This window comes from Gopherus evgoodei, chromosome 2 (genome assembly GCF_007399415.2).
Source record: "Gopherus evgoodei ecotype Sinaloan lineage chromosome 2, rGopEvg1_v1.p, whole genome shotgun sequence".
In the NCBI taxonomy this organism is placed as follows: domain Eukaryota; kingdom Metazoa; phylum Chordata; order Testudines; family Testudinidae; genus Gopherus; species Gopherus evgoodei.
In genome coordinates this window covers 235,406,033-235,424,762 of record NC_044323.1, presented here as the reverse complement: position 1 = coordinate 235,424,762, position 18,730 = coordinate 235,406,033, and the positions used below count along the sequence as shown (strand labels likewise).

The 18,730-nt window shown below is 43.2% G+C and overlaps 1 protein-coding gene across 2 annotated transcripts in view; it reads right to left on the bottom strand.

Annotated features, from left to right (window-relative positions):
• CSPP1 (centrosome and spindle pole associated protein 1) overlaps window positions 1–18,730 on the bottom strand; it is a 174,015-nt gene that overhangs the window by 82,873 nt on the left and 72,412 nt on the right. For both annotated transcript variants that reach the window (XM_030553235.1, XM_030553236.1), the window contains exons 12-16: window positions 13,471–13,643; window positions 11,964–12,082; window positions 3,521–3,599; window positions 3,098–3,218; window positions 355–502 (exon numbers count right to left, since the gene is read on the bottom strand). In XM_030553235.1, coding sequence (XP_030409095.1) covers window positions 355–502; window positions 3,098–3,218; window positions 3,521–3,599; window positions 11,964–12,082; window positions 13,471–13,643 — 640 coding nt within the window. The remainder of the gene's footprint in view (window positions 1–354; window positions 503–3,097; window positions 3,219–3,520; window positions 3,600–11,963; window positions 12,083–13,470; window positions 13,644–18,730) is intronic.

The window sequence follows — 18,730 nt, the reverse complement described above, 5'->3', positions numbered from 1 at the left end:
GGAATTCTTAAGTAATCAGCATAATTAATACACAAGCAATACCTCCCCCCCCTTGTCTACTGTCATTTCTTGTTAATCTCAAATAGATGGACAACTTAAGTCCTACTCTTCTTACTTGGGAAAATAGTTCCACTGAAGCCAATGAAACCATTCCCTTAAATAATGCGAACAGGATCTGATTCCTAGGATTGCACACGTCTAAGGGAACTGGCCAAGTGTTCTTCCTTTCCTGCAAAGTGCCATATACACCAACGATGTGATATAAAGAACAACGTTTGTCAGAATAAAGCTAATAACTTAAAGAGAAGAAAACAATAGATGTCTTAAAGAGAAGGTCCACATTTTAAAACATACTTATCAGATTTCCTTTTGTATCTCTGAGAGGAGCCCCACCACCTCCTTTTCCCCAAGGATTGTAATTTCTCATTTCAGCTTCTAACTTGGCTTCATGTAGTTTCTTTTCCTCTCTCTCTCGTCTGCGTCGTTCTTCTCTTTCTCTTATCTAAAGAGAGGATAACAATCAGTTACACAAACTTCTAATAAAAATAAATATATTTAGAAGTAAAGAACTCAGAGCAAGCTGAGAGCTATTGTTTTCCTTTGTATTCTTAGGTATCCACATCAAATTAGTCACAAAAACTTGACAGCCAACTTCTCCAAATCATATACTGCATAGTTTTACTAAACACCTTTGCCATAAGGTACACCCACACATACAGATAACACAGGGAGACACACTACAAAACATCCAAGTCTAGGAACAGCCATTACTCCTGTCTTGTACCAATCACAGATTAAAGGATCACAATTTTGTGATCCTATAGGAATAGAAATGGAAACCATGCCACTGAAAATTAGAGATCGCCAATATTCCGCTAGGACCCAAGCACTTGCTTCTAACCCCTGGAAAGACCTAGTTTATCAGACCTTAGCATAGATTTTTTTGGAAACCTAAGCATTATTTTAGATGTTTTGAAAAGTTTTCTGGGTGCCTCAGAACTCTGTATGGTTGGACTGATGACAATTTAGCAATCTGGTTTTACTAGTGGACAGATAGAAATAAAAAACCCAATAAAAAAGTTACACAGCTCTGCCATTTGTAAAATAGTGCAGTCATGGGGTGACATGTTTGCTGATGCCTCACTGCTATATCACCTTTGCTTCAGTTCTCTTTCCCTCCACGGACAGCAGGATAGAACTTATTAAACTAACCTCCGCAAAATGTGTGTAACAGATTTTTGAAAGATCAAAAAGACATCAACTTAAAAACCACACTTCTGCCCAAATGTGTTTACCTACTATGTTTACACATTATTCCTAATACTGCTGCAGTTGAAAGATTCAAAAAAAAATATTCTCTCTATTTTTAGTCTGTTCATTTGACAGTACCAGTCTTGCTGTTTCTCCTTTAATCAGATAAGAGGGTCAGTTTCGTCTCTTTGCATGGGTCTTACATACAGCAATGAGGGAGAAAGCATTTTTAAATAATATGATCATGTGATTGTGAAACAATAAATATTGCCCAAAAAACCAAGGACAAGTGCAGTATCTGAAACTACTTCAAACCCTTAAAAAACTGATTAAATTCCAGATTTATCATTAAATGGATGCTGTCAATGTGTTCTTCATAGATTTTTCTTAACAAAGCATGCGGAGAAGAGCTTTCATAGTCTCAGCTTCCTGACAACACCATAAGTAGACTTTTCTGTAGTTTCTCTCTTTTCTGTCTCTGTTACGCTACACAATCCCTTTTCATTGCCCTTCTTTACCCTTCTATGCCTTCCACATGCTCGCTCTCTCCATCCTTTTACAACCCTCCTTCCTTTTCTCCCTTGATCTTTATTTTGTTTATATATTCACATTCATTTCATGTCTCCCCTTCTTCCCTTCTTTCATGTGCCCCCCCTTCCAATCAAGGAACTACTCATACTACTCTAGTTCTTTAAAACCATAACTACTGATGATAATTTTTTTAACCACCAAGATATGTGCAACAAACCCAAATTACCACGAGCTCTCATTGCTGTAACTGTTATACTCTTTTCCCTCCCCTTGACAGTCATATTCTTACTTAGATAGCAAGCCCTTCAAAGATAGTGACAGTATCTTTTTCATTTGTCTTTATTGTGCCAGGTTCTCTCAGTGACTGAATAATAATAATAATAATAATAATCCTGTGTACCTTTTGGCCACAATCTTTCACCTCAGAGATGGCTGCATTTCAGTGCTGCAATTGGTATGCAATCTGTGAAAGGCTTTGGGGAGGATGAAAGGAGCTAAACAGTTCTTGTCTCTGTTTGCATCAATACCCTTCACATAGGCCATCAAAAAGTGAGATTTTTCCTTCCTCCCCCATTTCTTCTTTAATTTCTTCACTGTTTAAAAGTGAAGATGTTGTCGTATTTTTTTCCAATCAGAAGAACTTATATTACAATCCATCACCACAAGTTTTTGACGGTAAGAAGTATATTATGAACTAGAGATGGTGGAAGAAGCAAACTTTCAAAATGCAAAAGAAGAAAAGGGTTGGTAAAGGTCACTGGTGGTAATTAAGTGTCTTTTGGATCAAACAGGATGCTGTGCTTTGGTGAAGTCTGACTGATCTAGAATACACATTAGAGTTAGTCAAGAAAGAAAGTAAGAACATATCTTTTTTCTGCAGTGTTGGTATAAAGGCAGATTTGACTACACTGCTGTTACATGTGGCTTTTTAATAGTACACCACATTTTTGGGCACATTTATATTTGGTCTCTTCTTTACTACTGTACCTGAAAGTTTGCAATGAAGTATTCAAGCATGGTTATTGTCAGGAAAATTTCTATATGGAAGTGGCAAAAGCCACCTGTTCTTGCTTGTTTTCAGACTCATCTCTGTTCAATTTTAGTAGCCAAGTTTTACAAAGCACCATAGAACCCACATTTCTAAGGGAGAGTGGGCTGAATTCTATTCCACAAAATACATTATCAACTGAATTGTAAGCTAAGCTCCAACTGCAAAATGTTTATTATTGGTGACTGTGGACGAACAAGAATGAACACAGTTTTACTTTCAGATCTCAATTTGCATACCTAGCTGGTAAGAAAAACTTTTTAATACCTGCTGTTCCAATTCTTCTTGATAAGATAAAGTTGACTCTTTAAAGGGCTTTGGTTTTTCATCAGGAAATATCCCTACACTTCTGGGTTGATCACCGGTGTTTCTCTGTCCAATGTTACCTCTGAATTAAAAAAAAACAGATATAAAGAAAATTAATATAGCTTAATGTAAAAAAAACAAAAAAAAAGGTAATTCCTGCTTGAAACACAAGTGTGAAACTGGAGAATTTTTTTCTTTTTTTCACAGCCTCTATATCTCTGTTATTTTCAGTATCCATTTATGAATTCATATACTAAATTATACTTCAGAAACTCAGGACCAGAAGTTTGAAGAATTTATTTTAATACTCTTACTTCAAAGATGTATCCCTGTTAGCAAATACACCAATACATACAATACTAAATGAACATAGCTAATACTTACACAGCCTGATCTGCTGGTACTTTCCCTGGAAAATCCTCAATATTAGGTGCAGGGTGCATTCCCATCATTCCTGTGCCATCTAAACAGTAAAAGACAGACAGTCATTTCAATCTAGCATGGACATGGACACACATTTCCAGTATCTAGATGAAAATATAATTGATTGCCCAAAAACTAAATGCACGATTAAGGCTGAGGTTAAAGTCAAATGAACCTAATACTTAAGCCTCTGAAAACCATGAAATCCAGAGTTACCATCTTGTCCTGACCTGTAATCTTAACTGTGTTCCCTAGAGCTCACAAAAGTCACTGGGGATGTGCTGTTAGTATGCTTCAGACAGGTCAGCCCTGTAATAAGCATACATGAGGATTAAGTAAATGTGCCATCTTATGTTATGTGTTGTACCACAACACTGAATTCCCTCATTTGTCTGCATGCATGCACTCCAACTGCCCCTCACGCTATTGGAAACAGCTGTGTTGACTGGCGCCACGATTACCTGCAGCAATTTGCCAGAGACCATACTGTGATACAAGAGGTGCATGTGCACTGAAAGGGACCATGGACCCCTTGTTTCTGTGCTGTTACAGAGCTGGACAAGGAGAGAAGCATAATAGTCTACTATTGGGAGGGATTTGTAGCAGCCTAGGAACATACATGACAGTGCACTTCAGGGCAGAGATAAGTGCAGGCAATGTGCCAGAGGGAGTCCTCAGGACAAGGATCAAGGGGCGTTAACATCTGGAAACTCTAGGATGGTTTGTGCAAAGCAGAAGTAGTCAAGTATAAGCCAGATGTAGCCAACTGCTGTTCATTAAGTCTGCCCTAAATACAACAAGGACATGGTCTGACAGTTTTTCCTATTATCCTCCAGTGCTGTGTTTCTTCAGCGGTACATATCACCTGCAAGGATAGAGAACTGTGATGTCTGCTGGAGGAGGTTGAAAGAAGGGCATAGTAAAGGTTGTGGTGTGGGGCTACTGTGTATCTTAACCCTTTGTTTTCTGTTTTTCAGAGATTTAAGCATATATTCATTCAGCATTCTAGAAGGGTACTAGACACTGCACTAAAATTTATGGAAAGTGAATTTTCATTGTTTTTTGAAGAATAAAACATTACTCACCTTCTCGTAACTGTTTTTCTTCAAGACGTGTTGTTCATGTCCATTCCAGTCAGGTGCGCGCGCGCCATGTGCAGGACAGCCAGAAGATTTTTCCCCTCGGAGTATCCGCAGGGTTAGCCTGGGTGCCCCCTGGAGTCGCATCCCCATGGCACTCAATACCGTGCCCTGCCGACCCGACCTTCCCTTCAGTTCCTTCTTGCCGGCTACTCCAACAGCAGGGCAGGAGGGCGAGTATTGGAATGGACATGAAAAACACATCTGAAAGAACAATAGTTACGAGACAATGAGTAACCATTTTTTCTTCTTCGAGTGCTTGTTCATGTCAATTCCAATCAGGTGACTCCCAAGCCTAAGTTACAGAAGTGGGGTCAGAGTTGTCCACTGACTGGAGTACCGCTCTACCAAAAGCTGCATCGTCTCTGGCCTGCTGGGTAATCGCATAATGCACAGTGAAAGTATGTCTATATGGAGGACCACGTCACCGCTCTGCATATTTCCCGGGTGGAAACCTGCACCAGGAATGCTGCTGAAGAAGCCTGCACCCTGGTGGAGTGCACAGTGAGCTGAGGGGCAGGCACCTCTGCCAGGTTGTAACACTCTCAGGACGTGATCCACAACGAAATTAGTTGAGAAAATACTAGAAGACCTTTCATTCTGTCTGCCACAGCCATGAAAACTTGCACAGACTTTCGGAACAGCCTTGTTCTCTCAATGTAAAAGGCTAACGCTCTCCGGACATCCAACAAGTGAAGCCTCTTGTTCCCTGCCACTTGAGTGCGGCTTAGGATAGAACACTGGTGAGGAAGATGTTCTGGTTTATGTGGAAATGGGAGACAACCTTCGGGAGGAGAGATGGGTGGGGCCTGAGCTGAACCTTGTCCTTACAGAACACCATGTAAAAAGAGGCTCTGATGTTAGGGTCTTGAGCTCAGATACCGTCCTGCTGAGGTTATCGCTACCAGAAACGCCACCATGTACGAGAGCAGAGCAGGAAGCACGTTGCTAGTGGTTCAAACGGTGGTCCCATGAGTCTGGAAAGGACCAAGTTGAGGTCCCAGGCCAGGACCGGCTGTCGAATTTGCGGATATAGCCTGTCAAAACCTTTGAGGAAATGGCTGACCATAGGATTGGCAAAGACCGAACAGCCCTCTGCGTCTGGATGGAAGGCAGAGATGGCGGCCAAGTGAACCCTTATTGATGACATGGACAGTCCCTGCTGCTTGACATGGAGAAGGTTGTCCAATACAAGTGAAATAGAGGTGAGCGTCGGGGACGAACAATGCTGTGCCGACCAGATTGAGAATCTCTTCCACTTGGCAAGGGAAGTAGCCCTGGTGGAGGGTTTCCTACTGCCAAAGAGGACTTGTCTAACCTGGTCTGAGCAGGAAGGCTCCACCGGGTATAACTACAGAGCTTACATGCCATGAGGTGTAATGTCTCGAGGTTTGGGTGCTGGAGATGGCTGTGATCGTGAGTCATCAAGTCCGGGAAGAGTGGCAAAGTGACTGGGGCTTCCACAGACATGTCCAAGAGCAATAAACACCAGTGTTGGCGGGGCCAGCCTGGGGCTATCAATATTACCACCGCTCGATACCTCTGTATCTTGAGGAGCACCTTGTGAATGAGAAGGGTAGGCAAGAACATGTATAGGAGATGGCCTCCCCAGGGAAGGAGGAACACGTCTGCTATGGCTGTGATTCAGGAAGGAGCAGAACAGCTGACACTGCCTGTTATGCCGTGTGGCAAAGAGGTCTACCTGGGGAAAGCCCCACTGATGGAAAATGGAGTTTGCAATGCAGGAACCAATTGTGGCCGTGGAACGATTTGCTGAGATAGTCCACCAACTCGTTCTGTACCCCAGGGAGGTATGATGCTTGCAGGTGTATTGACTGCTCAACACAGAAGTCCTACAGCCTGAGGGCTTCCTGGCACACCTTTCCCCACCCCCCATTTGTTGATATAGAATATCGCTATGGTGTTGTCTGTCATCACTGATACACATTTCCCACTTAAGTGGGCTCAGAAAGTCTGACATACCAGGTGTACACTCAGCTCTCTGATAACGATGTGGAGAGCGAGCTCTGGGACCAGAGGCCTTGTGTTCTGAGGTCTCTGAGGTGCATCCCTCAGCCCAAGTCCGATGCGTCCATAACCAATGAGATTGTCGGGTGGGGGCTGACAAAGGGGACCCCTGTGCACACTAGCTGTAGATTGAGCCACCACAGAAGGAAGTCGAGGGCCAGGCGAGGCAAAGTCACAAGCCTGTCCAAACTGCCCTGACTGGCCGATACACTGAAGCAAGCCATGATTGACGTGGCCGGAGTCTGAGCCTGGCATGTTGCACCACATAGGTACAAGCTGCCATGTGTCCCAGGAGTTAGAGGCAACTCCTTGCTGTGGTGGTGGGGAACTGCCTGAGACTCTCAATGATGTTGCCCAGGGCCTGGAACCTCAATTCCAGTAGGTACATCCTGGCCTGGGAGGAGTCCCAGCATTGCCCCTATGAATTCTATCCTCTGAGCAGGGGACGGAGTTGACGTCCCCGTGTTCAGGAGAAGGCCCAGTTTGTCAAACATTGCAATGATGAATCTAACTTGCGCCTCTACTTGAGCCCTGGAGTAGTCCATGATCAGCCAGTCATCAAGGTACAGAAACACCTGAACCTGTGCCTGCGCAGAAACGCAGCCATGACTGCCATGCATGGTAAATATCCAAGGTGCCGCTGAATGGAAAGACTGTGAACTGGAAGTGATTGCTGTGCATCACAAATCTGAGGTATTTTCTGTGGGATGGTGCAATTGCTATATGAAAGTAAATGTTCTTCAAGTCGAGGCCGGCATACCTGTACCCTGGATCCAAGGAAGGGATGGTGGAGGCCAAGGAGACCATGCAGAACTTGAGTTTCTTCATGAACTTGTTGAGCTCTAGGATGGGGCTGAACCTGTCTTTGGCTTTCGGTATTAGAAAATATCGGGAATAGAAGCCCTTTCCCTTCTGCTCCTGAGGAACCTCTTCCGCTGCCCAAAGTGAAAGGAGTGATTGCACCTCCTGTTGCTCATGAGAAGGGTCCCTGAAGAGAGATGGGGAAGGGGAGTGGAAGGGCAGGAGGACAGAGAATTGAAGTGAATATCCCCTCTCTACCGGGCGGAGCACCCAGTGTTCCAATGTAATACAGGCCCACGCATGGCAGAAAGGGAGGAAGAGGGGACAAAAAGGTAAGGTGGATGGATTCAGTCTTTGCACTGGTGCATTGCCTCTGGGTGTACCTTCAAAAGGCCAATTTGGGGCCTGAGGAGAGTTTAGACTGGCCAGAACCCTGGCCAGAGGAGGGATGAGGTCTCTTCCTTGAGTTCCTATTTCTCCTGTGCGACCCATCCCACATACTCTGAGCTTGATAATTCCTCAGAGAGGGCTGGGGTCTAAAGTGCCTCCATTGGGTGGCAGGGGTGTGGAGGTCAAGGGACTTCAAGGTGGCTCAAGAGTCCTTGAGGTTGTGCAGACGAGAGTCAGTCTTCTCGGAAAACAAAGACTGACCCTCAAAGGGGAGGTCCTGGATTGTCTGTTGCACCTCATACAGGAGACCAGATACCTGCAGCCAAAAACCTCTCCTCATGGCCACCTTGGTAGCCATGGTGCAAGATGTCGCATCTGCTACATCCAGGGCCACCTGCAGGGATGCACAGGAAATTAATATGCTCTATTCTACTAGCGAGAAAACTCTGCACAAGAGTCCATATGGAGGAGTTCTGCAAATTTTTGTGGGGTCCCATAAGTATTATAATTGTACCCACTAACCACCGTCTGAGGGTTAGTGATACTGAGCTGAAACCCCCCTGTAGAATAAATTTTTCTCCCAAAGTGGTCCAGTTTTTTGGCCTCTCGATTCTTGGGAAGGGGCCCCTGGTAGCCCTGGGTGGCAGCCTCCCACTACCACGGAGGCCGTCTGGGGGTGCGTGTAAAGGTGTTCGTACCCCTTTGAAGGGACAAAATATCTCCGCTTGTACCTCTTGACGGTGGGCAGCAATGAAGATGGGATCTGCCACAGGGTCTTCGTGGCATCACTGATGGTTTTAATCAGCAGCAGCATGATACAGGATGGCCCTGGAGGGGAAAGAATGTTGACCATCGGGTCGGCCTCCTCCACCACCTCCTCAGATTTAATGTTCAGGTTCTGGGCCACCCGTCTCAGTAGCTGCTGTCGGACCCTGCTGTCCTCTAACGCCAGAGCGGTTGCTGAGCCAGTGAGTGCCTCATCCAGAGACGAGGAGGATGAGATGGCAGCCGGTACGAGAGCCTGCTCCCTGCCCTTGGCCCCTTTGGGGTCCCTAGGAGCAAGGAACACTGGTGCTGCGGATGATGCCATGGTCGGTGTTGCTAGTAGTGCCACAGACAGAGTCCTCTTTGTGGTTGGTGCCGAGGATGCTGCAGCAGTCGGTGCCAAGATCATCAACTTGAGTGCAGCTGCTGGACTGGTCCTCTGTAGCAGTGTGGAGGGCATGTGTGGTGTCCCAAAGGATGCCAAAGCCACCGATGCCAGTTTAGAACTCTGGCTCTGGCGATAGGCCCAAGGTGTCCAGAAGGGCCACTGAGAAGACTGCCATTATCGTGGCCACTGTGCTGGGTAGGGCTGTCGGTCATGATGGGAGTGGGATCTTCTGCTCCTACTGGAGGACGATGACTCTGCTTCCAACTCCGAGTTCTCCGACTGTGAAGACCATCGAGGTGCAGAGTCACTTGGCACCGGCAAGCAATGCCAACCTGGGGACCGGAGCTCCCCCACACGGACCATCGGTGCCAGGGAACGGCGCACAGGGAATAAAACCCTCATCGCCACCATCATCGCCGGCTTGTCCACAGAGTAGATTGGACCAGGAACCAGTGCCAGCAACCTCTTCTGCCTTGGAGGGGAGGAAGGGTTGTCAGCACCAGGAAGTCCAATGTTGCCTCAAACACTTTCAGCGTTGAGGGAAGCTGTAGCATCTCATGGTGGCAGACTGGCAAGTGATGCAGGTCTGGACTCAACTTGACCTCTCCTGAGGCAGGAGTCAATGGAGGCCCCACCAACTGGACACCTGATGTAGGCTTGCTGGCCATCTGGTCTTTAGACCCGGTCGCAGAGCGCTCTCTGTTGGCTCTCTTTCTTTTATGAAGCACCAGGGAGTGAGACCAGTGCCTGACCAATGCCTCGGATCTGTGCGTGGAGGTGTAGAGGTGTCAAAAGGTCCTTAGAGTCCTTCTTCAGCATCGGCTCACATGTGCCTGAGTGCTGCAAATCAAGGAGGCAACGCTCGGGGCAGAGTCCATCATGCCGGGGTCCAACTGAAGCCGAAGTGCTGCCTCCTTGAGGATCCTGGGGTGAAACTCTACAGATTTTACAACGGTCCCTAAGGTGACACTTCAAGCACAACGTGTGCGGGTGACTTCTCGGCATAAACCTGCCGCAGTCTAAGCACAGCTTAAAGCCCGGGGACTGAGGTATAACTCAGAGCTGGGGAACCCCAAAGGATACTTGAGAGAAAACTATCTATATTAACTAAACAACTACTGAATCTAACTATAAACACACACAATACTGTGAAGCATATTTTTGCTGAGGCAAGAGCACTGGAGAGTTCCAGCTAGCTGTCGCAGGTGGTAAGAAGGAACTGACCGGGGGTTGGGTTGACAGGGCACTATGTTGAGCAACTCCAGGGGACACCCAGTCCAACCCTACGGATATTGCTAGGGGAAAAATCTTCCAGCTGTCATGCATATGGCACGCACACAACTGATTGGAATAGACATGAACAAGCACTCAAAGAAGAAGTGGTATTAGAAATGAGTGAGGAGGCATGTAGCATGATTACATTATTGTAATACTGCTGCTTACTAGATTCTTCCATCTTCCCTCTGCTGAGGCCATGTTTATACTAGAACTGCACTGCTATAAGTTGTCCCGTGCAGCCACCCTATGCCGACAGGAGAGAGCTCTCCCATCAGTATAATTTGACCACTCCCAACACGCGGCAGTAGCTATGTCGGTGGCTGATGCTCTCCTGCTGATATAGCGCTGTCCATGCTTCTGTCGGTGTAATTTATGTCGGTTGGGGTGCATTTTTTCACACCCCAACTGAAAAAAGTCTTACCAACAAAAGTGCTAGTGTAGATATGGCCTAAATTAAAGCTATTATCCTTAGCAATCATTCTAAAATAAAATCTGAGTACTTAGACTTTGAAATACTGGCTCTTAAACCAGAAGCTTTGCTCTCAGGAACATTTGACAGAAGAACACTTGCAGAGCGTAGTCAGAGAGCAATTAATGTGCATAATACACATTTTCAGAAAGCTGCCCCATGCAGGACTTGAACTCACAGTACATGGGTACTGCTGAAGTTCCATGAGCACACAATGTCAGCTTGAGTCACTCGCTTACTCTGACCTCAAGTTGCCAGCAAACCCTCTGGTATGCAACAAACCTCATCCTGCTGCATTTGCACCAATGACTTTCTTTGGCTTATCAACATCACTCAAACTTCTTCAAAGGGATTGGGGGAGTTTTCTACAATAGCTAAAATCAATCCCAAACAGGTGACAGCAGATTGAGAAGGATCAGAGCCAGAGTCTGAGCCCCATGTGTGTAACAGTTGTAAGAACTGTAACTTTTTTTTTTTTTTTTTTTTTAAGAGGGCAGTATAGTGGGAGCCCCTTGCTCACACAACTTCAAATTCGGACCACTAACCCCACTCCCATCTCAGTGAGGCACAACTGTTCTCAAGACAATCCAATTATGCATGTGAATTTTAGAGCACTTAGATAAATGGCTACCAAACAGTAAGCTAGTCTCAAACTTAGCTATCGGCCCACTGTAATGTCCACATAATGTAAAGAAACTGTGCTTACAATTTTTTAAAATTAAAAGAATCTGTGGCCTCAAGCATAACAGAATTTCCTGCAGAAAAGTTTTCATAAAGAAAATTCTACCATAAAGAAATAGCTCAGTATTTATCACTATCTAAAAAATACTCCAAAATCACGAGCAGTTAGGTTTCACAGTGAGAAGAGATTTACAGTGAAAGTCAATGGACTTGTGCTCCTAAATACCTCCAGCACTTTTGAAAGTCATCCTCCACAGTTGATACAAATTGATTTTTAAATCTACTGGTAACTATATCTGTGTTATATGACATTTTCCTTCATTTTATCTGTTTCATTTAGCTACCAGAGCAATTTGTTCAACTTCCAACTGCTATTTCTCCCTTTGTTTCTTCTTCCATTCAGGAAATAATCTTTTGCTTCTGTTTTGTTTTATTGGTTGGATGTTTGCCAAGCAGTCAACTTACAGTATGCAAGATTAGGATCCAAAGGATTTCTAGCCCCATAGAAATAGTATGCATCATCATAGGGAGTTCTGTAGTTGTCTGTCAAAGTTGGGGGCTGAGGTGGAGGTAGAGGAGCAATCCTATATCAAAAGAAAGGAACAAGGCATTTTTAATAATTTTATTCTGCTACTAAATGAGAAAGCAGGACAAAAACAAAATCAGAGAAGTCATTGTATGGATGAGTTCTAGAATTAATTCAGTTACAACTTCTCACTGAAAACTTGATTGTGCCTTGTAAGCACACCCCTGAAGAGCACTAATCAAGCAGCTCCTGCACAACACACATTTCCATGCACAAGGGCTGCAATTCTACTTGGCCCTTACACAGGCCAGGTGTGGGTAGTGGGAAGGTTCTTTGTACCCTCCCCATATTGCTCAACCATTTAAGATCCACGCACAATCTGGTCCTCAATTAGGACTGTTTATTCCACAATCTCCAAATGAAACACAAGACTTTGAGTCCCCATTTCTTAAATTTGAGATTTATATCCTTTATGTCTAGTGTTCTAACAGGGAAACAGAAATATATTCTTTGCACATTTAAAACATAGAGCCTCAATTGTGAAACTGTACTGCCTTGATTTTTATATCGTACACTCATCTCACTTAAATGCCCCACAATATGAAAATGCCTAGATAGACGTAATAAATCTACAGTTCATGACTGAATAACTCCATGAAAACATTCACTAAGAAAGTGTTAGCCTCCCAAAATTTCTCAATCAATAGGCATGTCTAAAAGAAAACAAACATGAAAAGATTACGGCCATGTCTATACTACAAAATTATGTTGGTTTACCTTATATCAGCTTACAGCCACCACAGTTATTAAATTGATTGTGTGGGTGCACACTTGTGTTGGCGGAGCACATCCTTACTAGGAGCACTTGTACTGATTGTATTGAAAGTGTGAGACAGCTCCTGAAGGCCGCTAGCAATGAACATAAGTAATGCAGTGTCTACACTGACACAGCATTGACCTAATTACATCAACCATGACTCTACACCATTCAGGGAGATAGCATCACTATATCAGTGTAGAGAGGCACTTATATCAGCAAGAGCCAAATTTAAGTGAAGAAACTTCCAGAGCTAGGTTGAAACAAGGAAGCTTACGTCGACCTAATCGTGCAGTGCAGACAAATCCTCAGTCAGAGAGACAGAGCGTGCAAACAAGCGCGCGCGTGTGTGTGTGTAAATAAATACATACATAAAATGGGGTTTACAAAAATAAGCACATTGATTAACAGTTTATTTTATTTTATCTAGACAACTTTTTTCATTAACTTAAAAAAAATTTGAAAATATTTGCTTTCACTCTTAGCTAATTATTAGGAGGGAAAGGAAAAGCACCACAATGGTCTGCTTTGCAGATATTCTGAAAGGTAATAATCCGTGCAATCACAGATGTCCTATCTAACCAACTTATCAAACATACAGTCACAATACAAACGTTATAGACAAGCACCTGGGAGCCACTATTTCACCAAGGGTGTTGGATAATCCTCTGTGAAAGTCTTCATTCACTGGTGAAATAGTAGGTGCAGGTACAGGAGTTTGAAAAGCTACTCTGGGCCTTTCAGGAGGTGCCTTTTCTTCAGAAGCTCTTTCTGTCAAACCAAACTGCTTCAGTCTGTTAGGCTAAAGATAAAAAATATGGTTAATTTATTATGTCCATAGCCATAAATATTTTGAATCTCAATTGTGTATAGTGCCAAACCCTCCTGTAACCCCCAACTGTCACATTTCTAGCAGTTATAAGCAAATGTAAATGTCTGTTTAAATGATTTTTATGTAAATGAATACAAATTTTCAAGATAGTTAAAAATACACTTAAATCTACATTTACACACTTTCACAGTCTCTCTAAAACCAAGCTTTTGTGGATTTTCTAGGAAATAAATAATTGCAATGTCCAGAATACAAATATTTTCTGTGGTCTATATACTATAGTATTTAAAATTGCCAGATTTCTACATTGATAGCATTTTCATTCCTGTTATATTTAGGTAAATTCTTGAAAGAATGCTTCAAACAAAAATACTAGCTCTGTAACAGTTCAACTTGCAAAAGAAAGAAATATTGAGACTTTTAACAATAAACATTTCAGAACACTAGCATTTAAAGAGAAAGGAATAGAAGATATTCTTTGTTATATTTTTATTAGACGTTCAAATCAACAGAAAAGTTACAACAATTTAAAATATATATATTATATATATCTAATTTTTTAAAAAATGTTTATTGATAATTGGTAGCCTCAGTAGAAAAATGAAGGTAACATGCATATGCAAAAAGCATGCAAGCTAGTTTCAAAACTATCCTAATACACCCAGAAGACATTTCCCTTCCAGCTGCTATGCACTTTAGAAATATTTTCACATTTTTTAAAAAATGAACTAATTAGTAGAAAGTAAAGATTATTCAACTATTTCAAAAGAAAAATTGAATTTATTTAGCAATTTTGCTGATCCTTTGCACCAAGGTGCTTCACTAAACATGCATTTATGGACCAACCTGTGCCAGCAGCCGTTGAATACTACACAACCAATTGGGTATTATATAACCAACTTAATATATAAGTATTTGAGATAGCAGCAATATATTAGATGTTTACCTCCTCCTCACTTAGCTGCAAGACAGTATATACAATGACATTAGTACTCTCATCTATTTATGAATAGAACTGGAGAATTCAAGTGTAAAGAAATTTATTAAATTCTTAAAACCTATTAGAATTTAACATTTAAGCTTACTATATTTAACTCTAAAATTACAAGAGCTTTTTATCAAATAGAAAATTTCATTTATACATCTTTTAGTTTTAAATTAATTACAAAGCATTCTATACTCTTTTACCTTTTCGTATCTTCATCAGTGGCATATTAAAACAGCCTTTCACACAAACATGCCTGTCGAGAGTTGTTCCCTATGTGTTCCCAGAGCCCCATATGAAAGTTATCAGGTCTAGATTTTAACCCAGCAGCATCTTTTATTTTACTCATGACATGGCTATGACCCAGTATGTCTGTTAGACATTCTATCCCTAGAGACAACTTATTAATTTACTTTTTAAACCGACAGTGCATTAGACCACGTCTACACTATAGGTGCTACAGCAACACAGTATGACTCTTCCTACATCAACAGAAAAGATTTTTCCATCAACGATGGTAAGCTGCCACCCTAGTAGTTAGGTCAGCTTAACTACAGCACTCAGGAGCGTGAATTTTTCATGCCCCTGAACAAGGTGGCTAGGTCAATCTAAATTTTAAATGTAGGCCAGGGCCTGCTATTGTAGGAATATTAAACACACATTCTACTTAACCAGTAAACAATGAACCTCTCTCTGAGAGCCAATTTAAACCCAGTAATATTCAATAGCATGGACTGCTACTTAATGAGGATAGTAATTCTAATTATTTGGGATGCCCTCAGTTGAATTAGTGGTGTTCAGGTCACTGTGTGTGTCACAGACTCATGCTGGTTCTGCGAGTTTGCTCTTACAACAAATACTGTTCAGCCCCTCTTTAACTGTGATATATGCAGAGAGTATGAAGTGCTTCACTACCGCAATACTCCTGGCCACTAGCTTCCTGTTTCAACACCAACTACAGGGAAACCTTGCTATAATGCGCCCCACAATAGCACAAGTTCAGCTACAACGCGATTGTAAGGTGGCTCTGGCCGCCCCAGGCCAAAAAAAAAAAAAAAGTGGCGGGAGCACGTGGAAGCGCAAAAAAAAAAAAAAAAAAAAGGAGCACCACTGAAACTTCCCGCCTATCCCCACTTACCCTTTTGGCGAGAAGAACCATTCTCCTCCCCAACTGCTTCTCGCTCTTCCTCTGCCGCTTGCACGTCTCCCATGCTCTCCCCAAGTGTTTCCCTCTCCCGCTGCATGGCTGAGAGCCCCCGCTGCTGGAGTTGCACCCTTTCAGTTACTGCTATGGGCAGTTTGCAAATGAAAGTTTTCTGCCCAAGAGAAATCGACCTGCTTGAAACTGACCAGCTTGAAATGGTAAACTCCGCTATACCGCGACCTCGCATTTAGCGAGATCCAATTTTTTGGACCCCGATCATCGTGTTATAGTGGGGTTTCACTGTATATTCAAAGTCAAAAGGGTATGAATCACTCATGATTTTATATATCTCTATCATATCCCCGTTAGTCTTCTCTTTTCCAAGCTGAAAAGTCCTAGCCTCTTTAATCTCTCCTCATACGGGACCCATTCCAAACTCCTAATCATTTTAGTTGCCCTTCTCTGAACCTTTTCTAATGCCAGTACATCTTTTTTGAGATGAGGAAACCACATCTGTATGCAGTATTCAAGATGTGGGCGTACCATGGATTTAGATAAGGGCAATAAGATATTCTCTGTCTTATTCTCTCTCTCTTTTTGAATGATTCCTAACATCCTGTCTGCTTTTTTGACTGCTGCTGCATACTGCGTGGACGTCTTCAGAGAACTATCCACATGACTCCAAGATCTCTTTCCTGATTACTTGGAAGTAAATTAGCCCCCATCATATTGTATGTATTGTTGGGGTTATTTTTTCCTATGTGCATTACTTTACATTTATCCATGTTAAATTTCATTTGCCATTTTGTTGCCCAATCACTTAGTTTTGTGAGATCTTTTTGAAGTTCTTCACAGTCTGCTTTGGTCTTAACTATCTCAAGCAGTTTAGTATAATCTACAAACTTTGCCACCTCACTGTTTACCCCTTTCTCCAAATCATTTATGAATAAGTTGAACAGGACTGGTCCTAGGACTGACCCTTGCAGAACACCACTAGTTACCCCTCTCCATTCCAAAAATTTACCATTTATTCCCACCCTTTGTTCCCTGTCTTTAAACCAGTTCTCAATCCATGAAAGGATCTTCCCTCTTATCCCATGTCAACTTAATTTACGTAAGAGTCTTTGGTGAGGGACCTTGTCAAAGTCCTTCTGGATTGCATTTCTTATTTGTTTGGGAAGCAAACAAGTCCCTGGCAAGGGTCCCCATTCTACCCTAAATACTGTTCACCACACAGTCATGTAGCTCCCACTCATGATCAACACCAAAGTGTCTCCTGAGAGACTCTGCTAGCACATTTTGGTTTCCTGGGAGTCAGACTGCAAATAGGGTAATCTGATTTTGATGCACCAATTCCCACAAACTGTCCGCTTCTGTACACAAAGGGAAGAATCTCCTTCCCTTATATTTGTTGATATAAAAGACAGTCATGAATTCGTCTGACATTATGAGGACATGGTGATCTTGAATGAATGGGAGAAAGGGTTCACAAAATCTTTAAACTGCTCACAGCTCTAGAATATAGATGTGTATCCTAGATGGACTCTCAAGATGTTCCAACAGGGATACATGGTAATGACTGCCCTGTCTGGTGCGAAGGCAAGGAAGGGAACACTGATGCATACCTAACATGGATTCTTCCACCGTAACAGGGACAATATCACTTTGGTGGGAACAGTCACTATGGTGCTCATGGACTCTCAGTTTGGAGACACACTTGTAGCTAACAAAAGGTGGAGTCATGCAAATGGCATGACATAAATTCATGAGACCACATGGAATAGGGAAGAGAGAGAGAGAGAGAGAGAGAGAGAGAGAGAGAGAGAGAGAGAGAGAGAGAGAGTTCAGTCATGATAGGCACTTGAGGGTTGCTTATGACCTCATTTATGATATCGTTCATAGCCTGAAACCTGTCCATCAGCAGGCAGGCCCTTGCCATGACTGCATTTAAGGAAAACCCAATATCTCAGGTGAGGATGGATTTTTCAGTATTTACACTGACCCCCAAAGAGGAGAGGAGTTGTTGCATTGTCAAAGTCAATGCATGGGCTTTTTGGTGTCAGGGACCATGGGTCTTGAATGCTGGTTCACAGGGCTCTTAAGAGCTAGGCAGTCCTGACCTGCCACCTAGTAATCTGTTATCAGCTGCCAGAATAGCAGTTGAACTTTGACAGAGAACTCCAGTCTCAGGATCTGATTGGTGGAACACTGGGGGCCCTGGTCGATCCCCAGCTTCAAGGTAAACCAAACACAGGAACAGGAACTTGTGCATGGAACCGGGTTCTCCTTGCTTAGGACTGCTTCCCCTGCAATATTTGCTCCTACTGACCTCCTGGTAACCTGACACTGCCTGCCTCCTGACACCTGACTCTTGGTTTTGCCCTCTGGCTTGCCGTGGCTTCTGACCTCTTGGTATCTGACCCAGCCTGTGTCCCTACTCCTGTTTCAACCCCTAGGTCAGACCGCCCATGCTCTGGTTGTGACACTTGGCATGACTTGGTGACAAGGAGCTAGTCACTGAAGTAAGGGAAAATGGTGAAACCACAGCATCTGATACAGGCTGCTACTATAGAACACCTTGGTAAAGACCTTGGGGGTAGTACCAATGCCAAAAGAGAGTACTCTGTATTGAAAGTGGTCTGAGCTTGTGTCACTGGGTGACTCCACTGCTATCCCGTGTACTTCACTGCCTAGACAGCACAGATGGTTTCATGGTCACAAACGTACACCAAGTTGTTGCCCTTTCACCAGGGTATGAATTTATTCTTTTCTTACAAATTATCACTGTGTAATACAGGCTTATAGCAAGTGAAGGCTTCCCAGTAGTCTTCACTCCTCAGCCCAGAGCTAGCTTCTGACCTCTCCTTGCTTCCTGTGCCTCCTAATTACATGGTTAGCCCAGTGATTACCACCCAGGTGCTCATAATC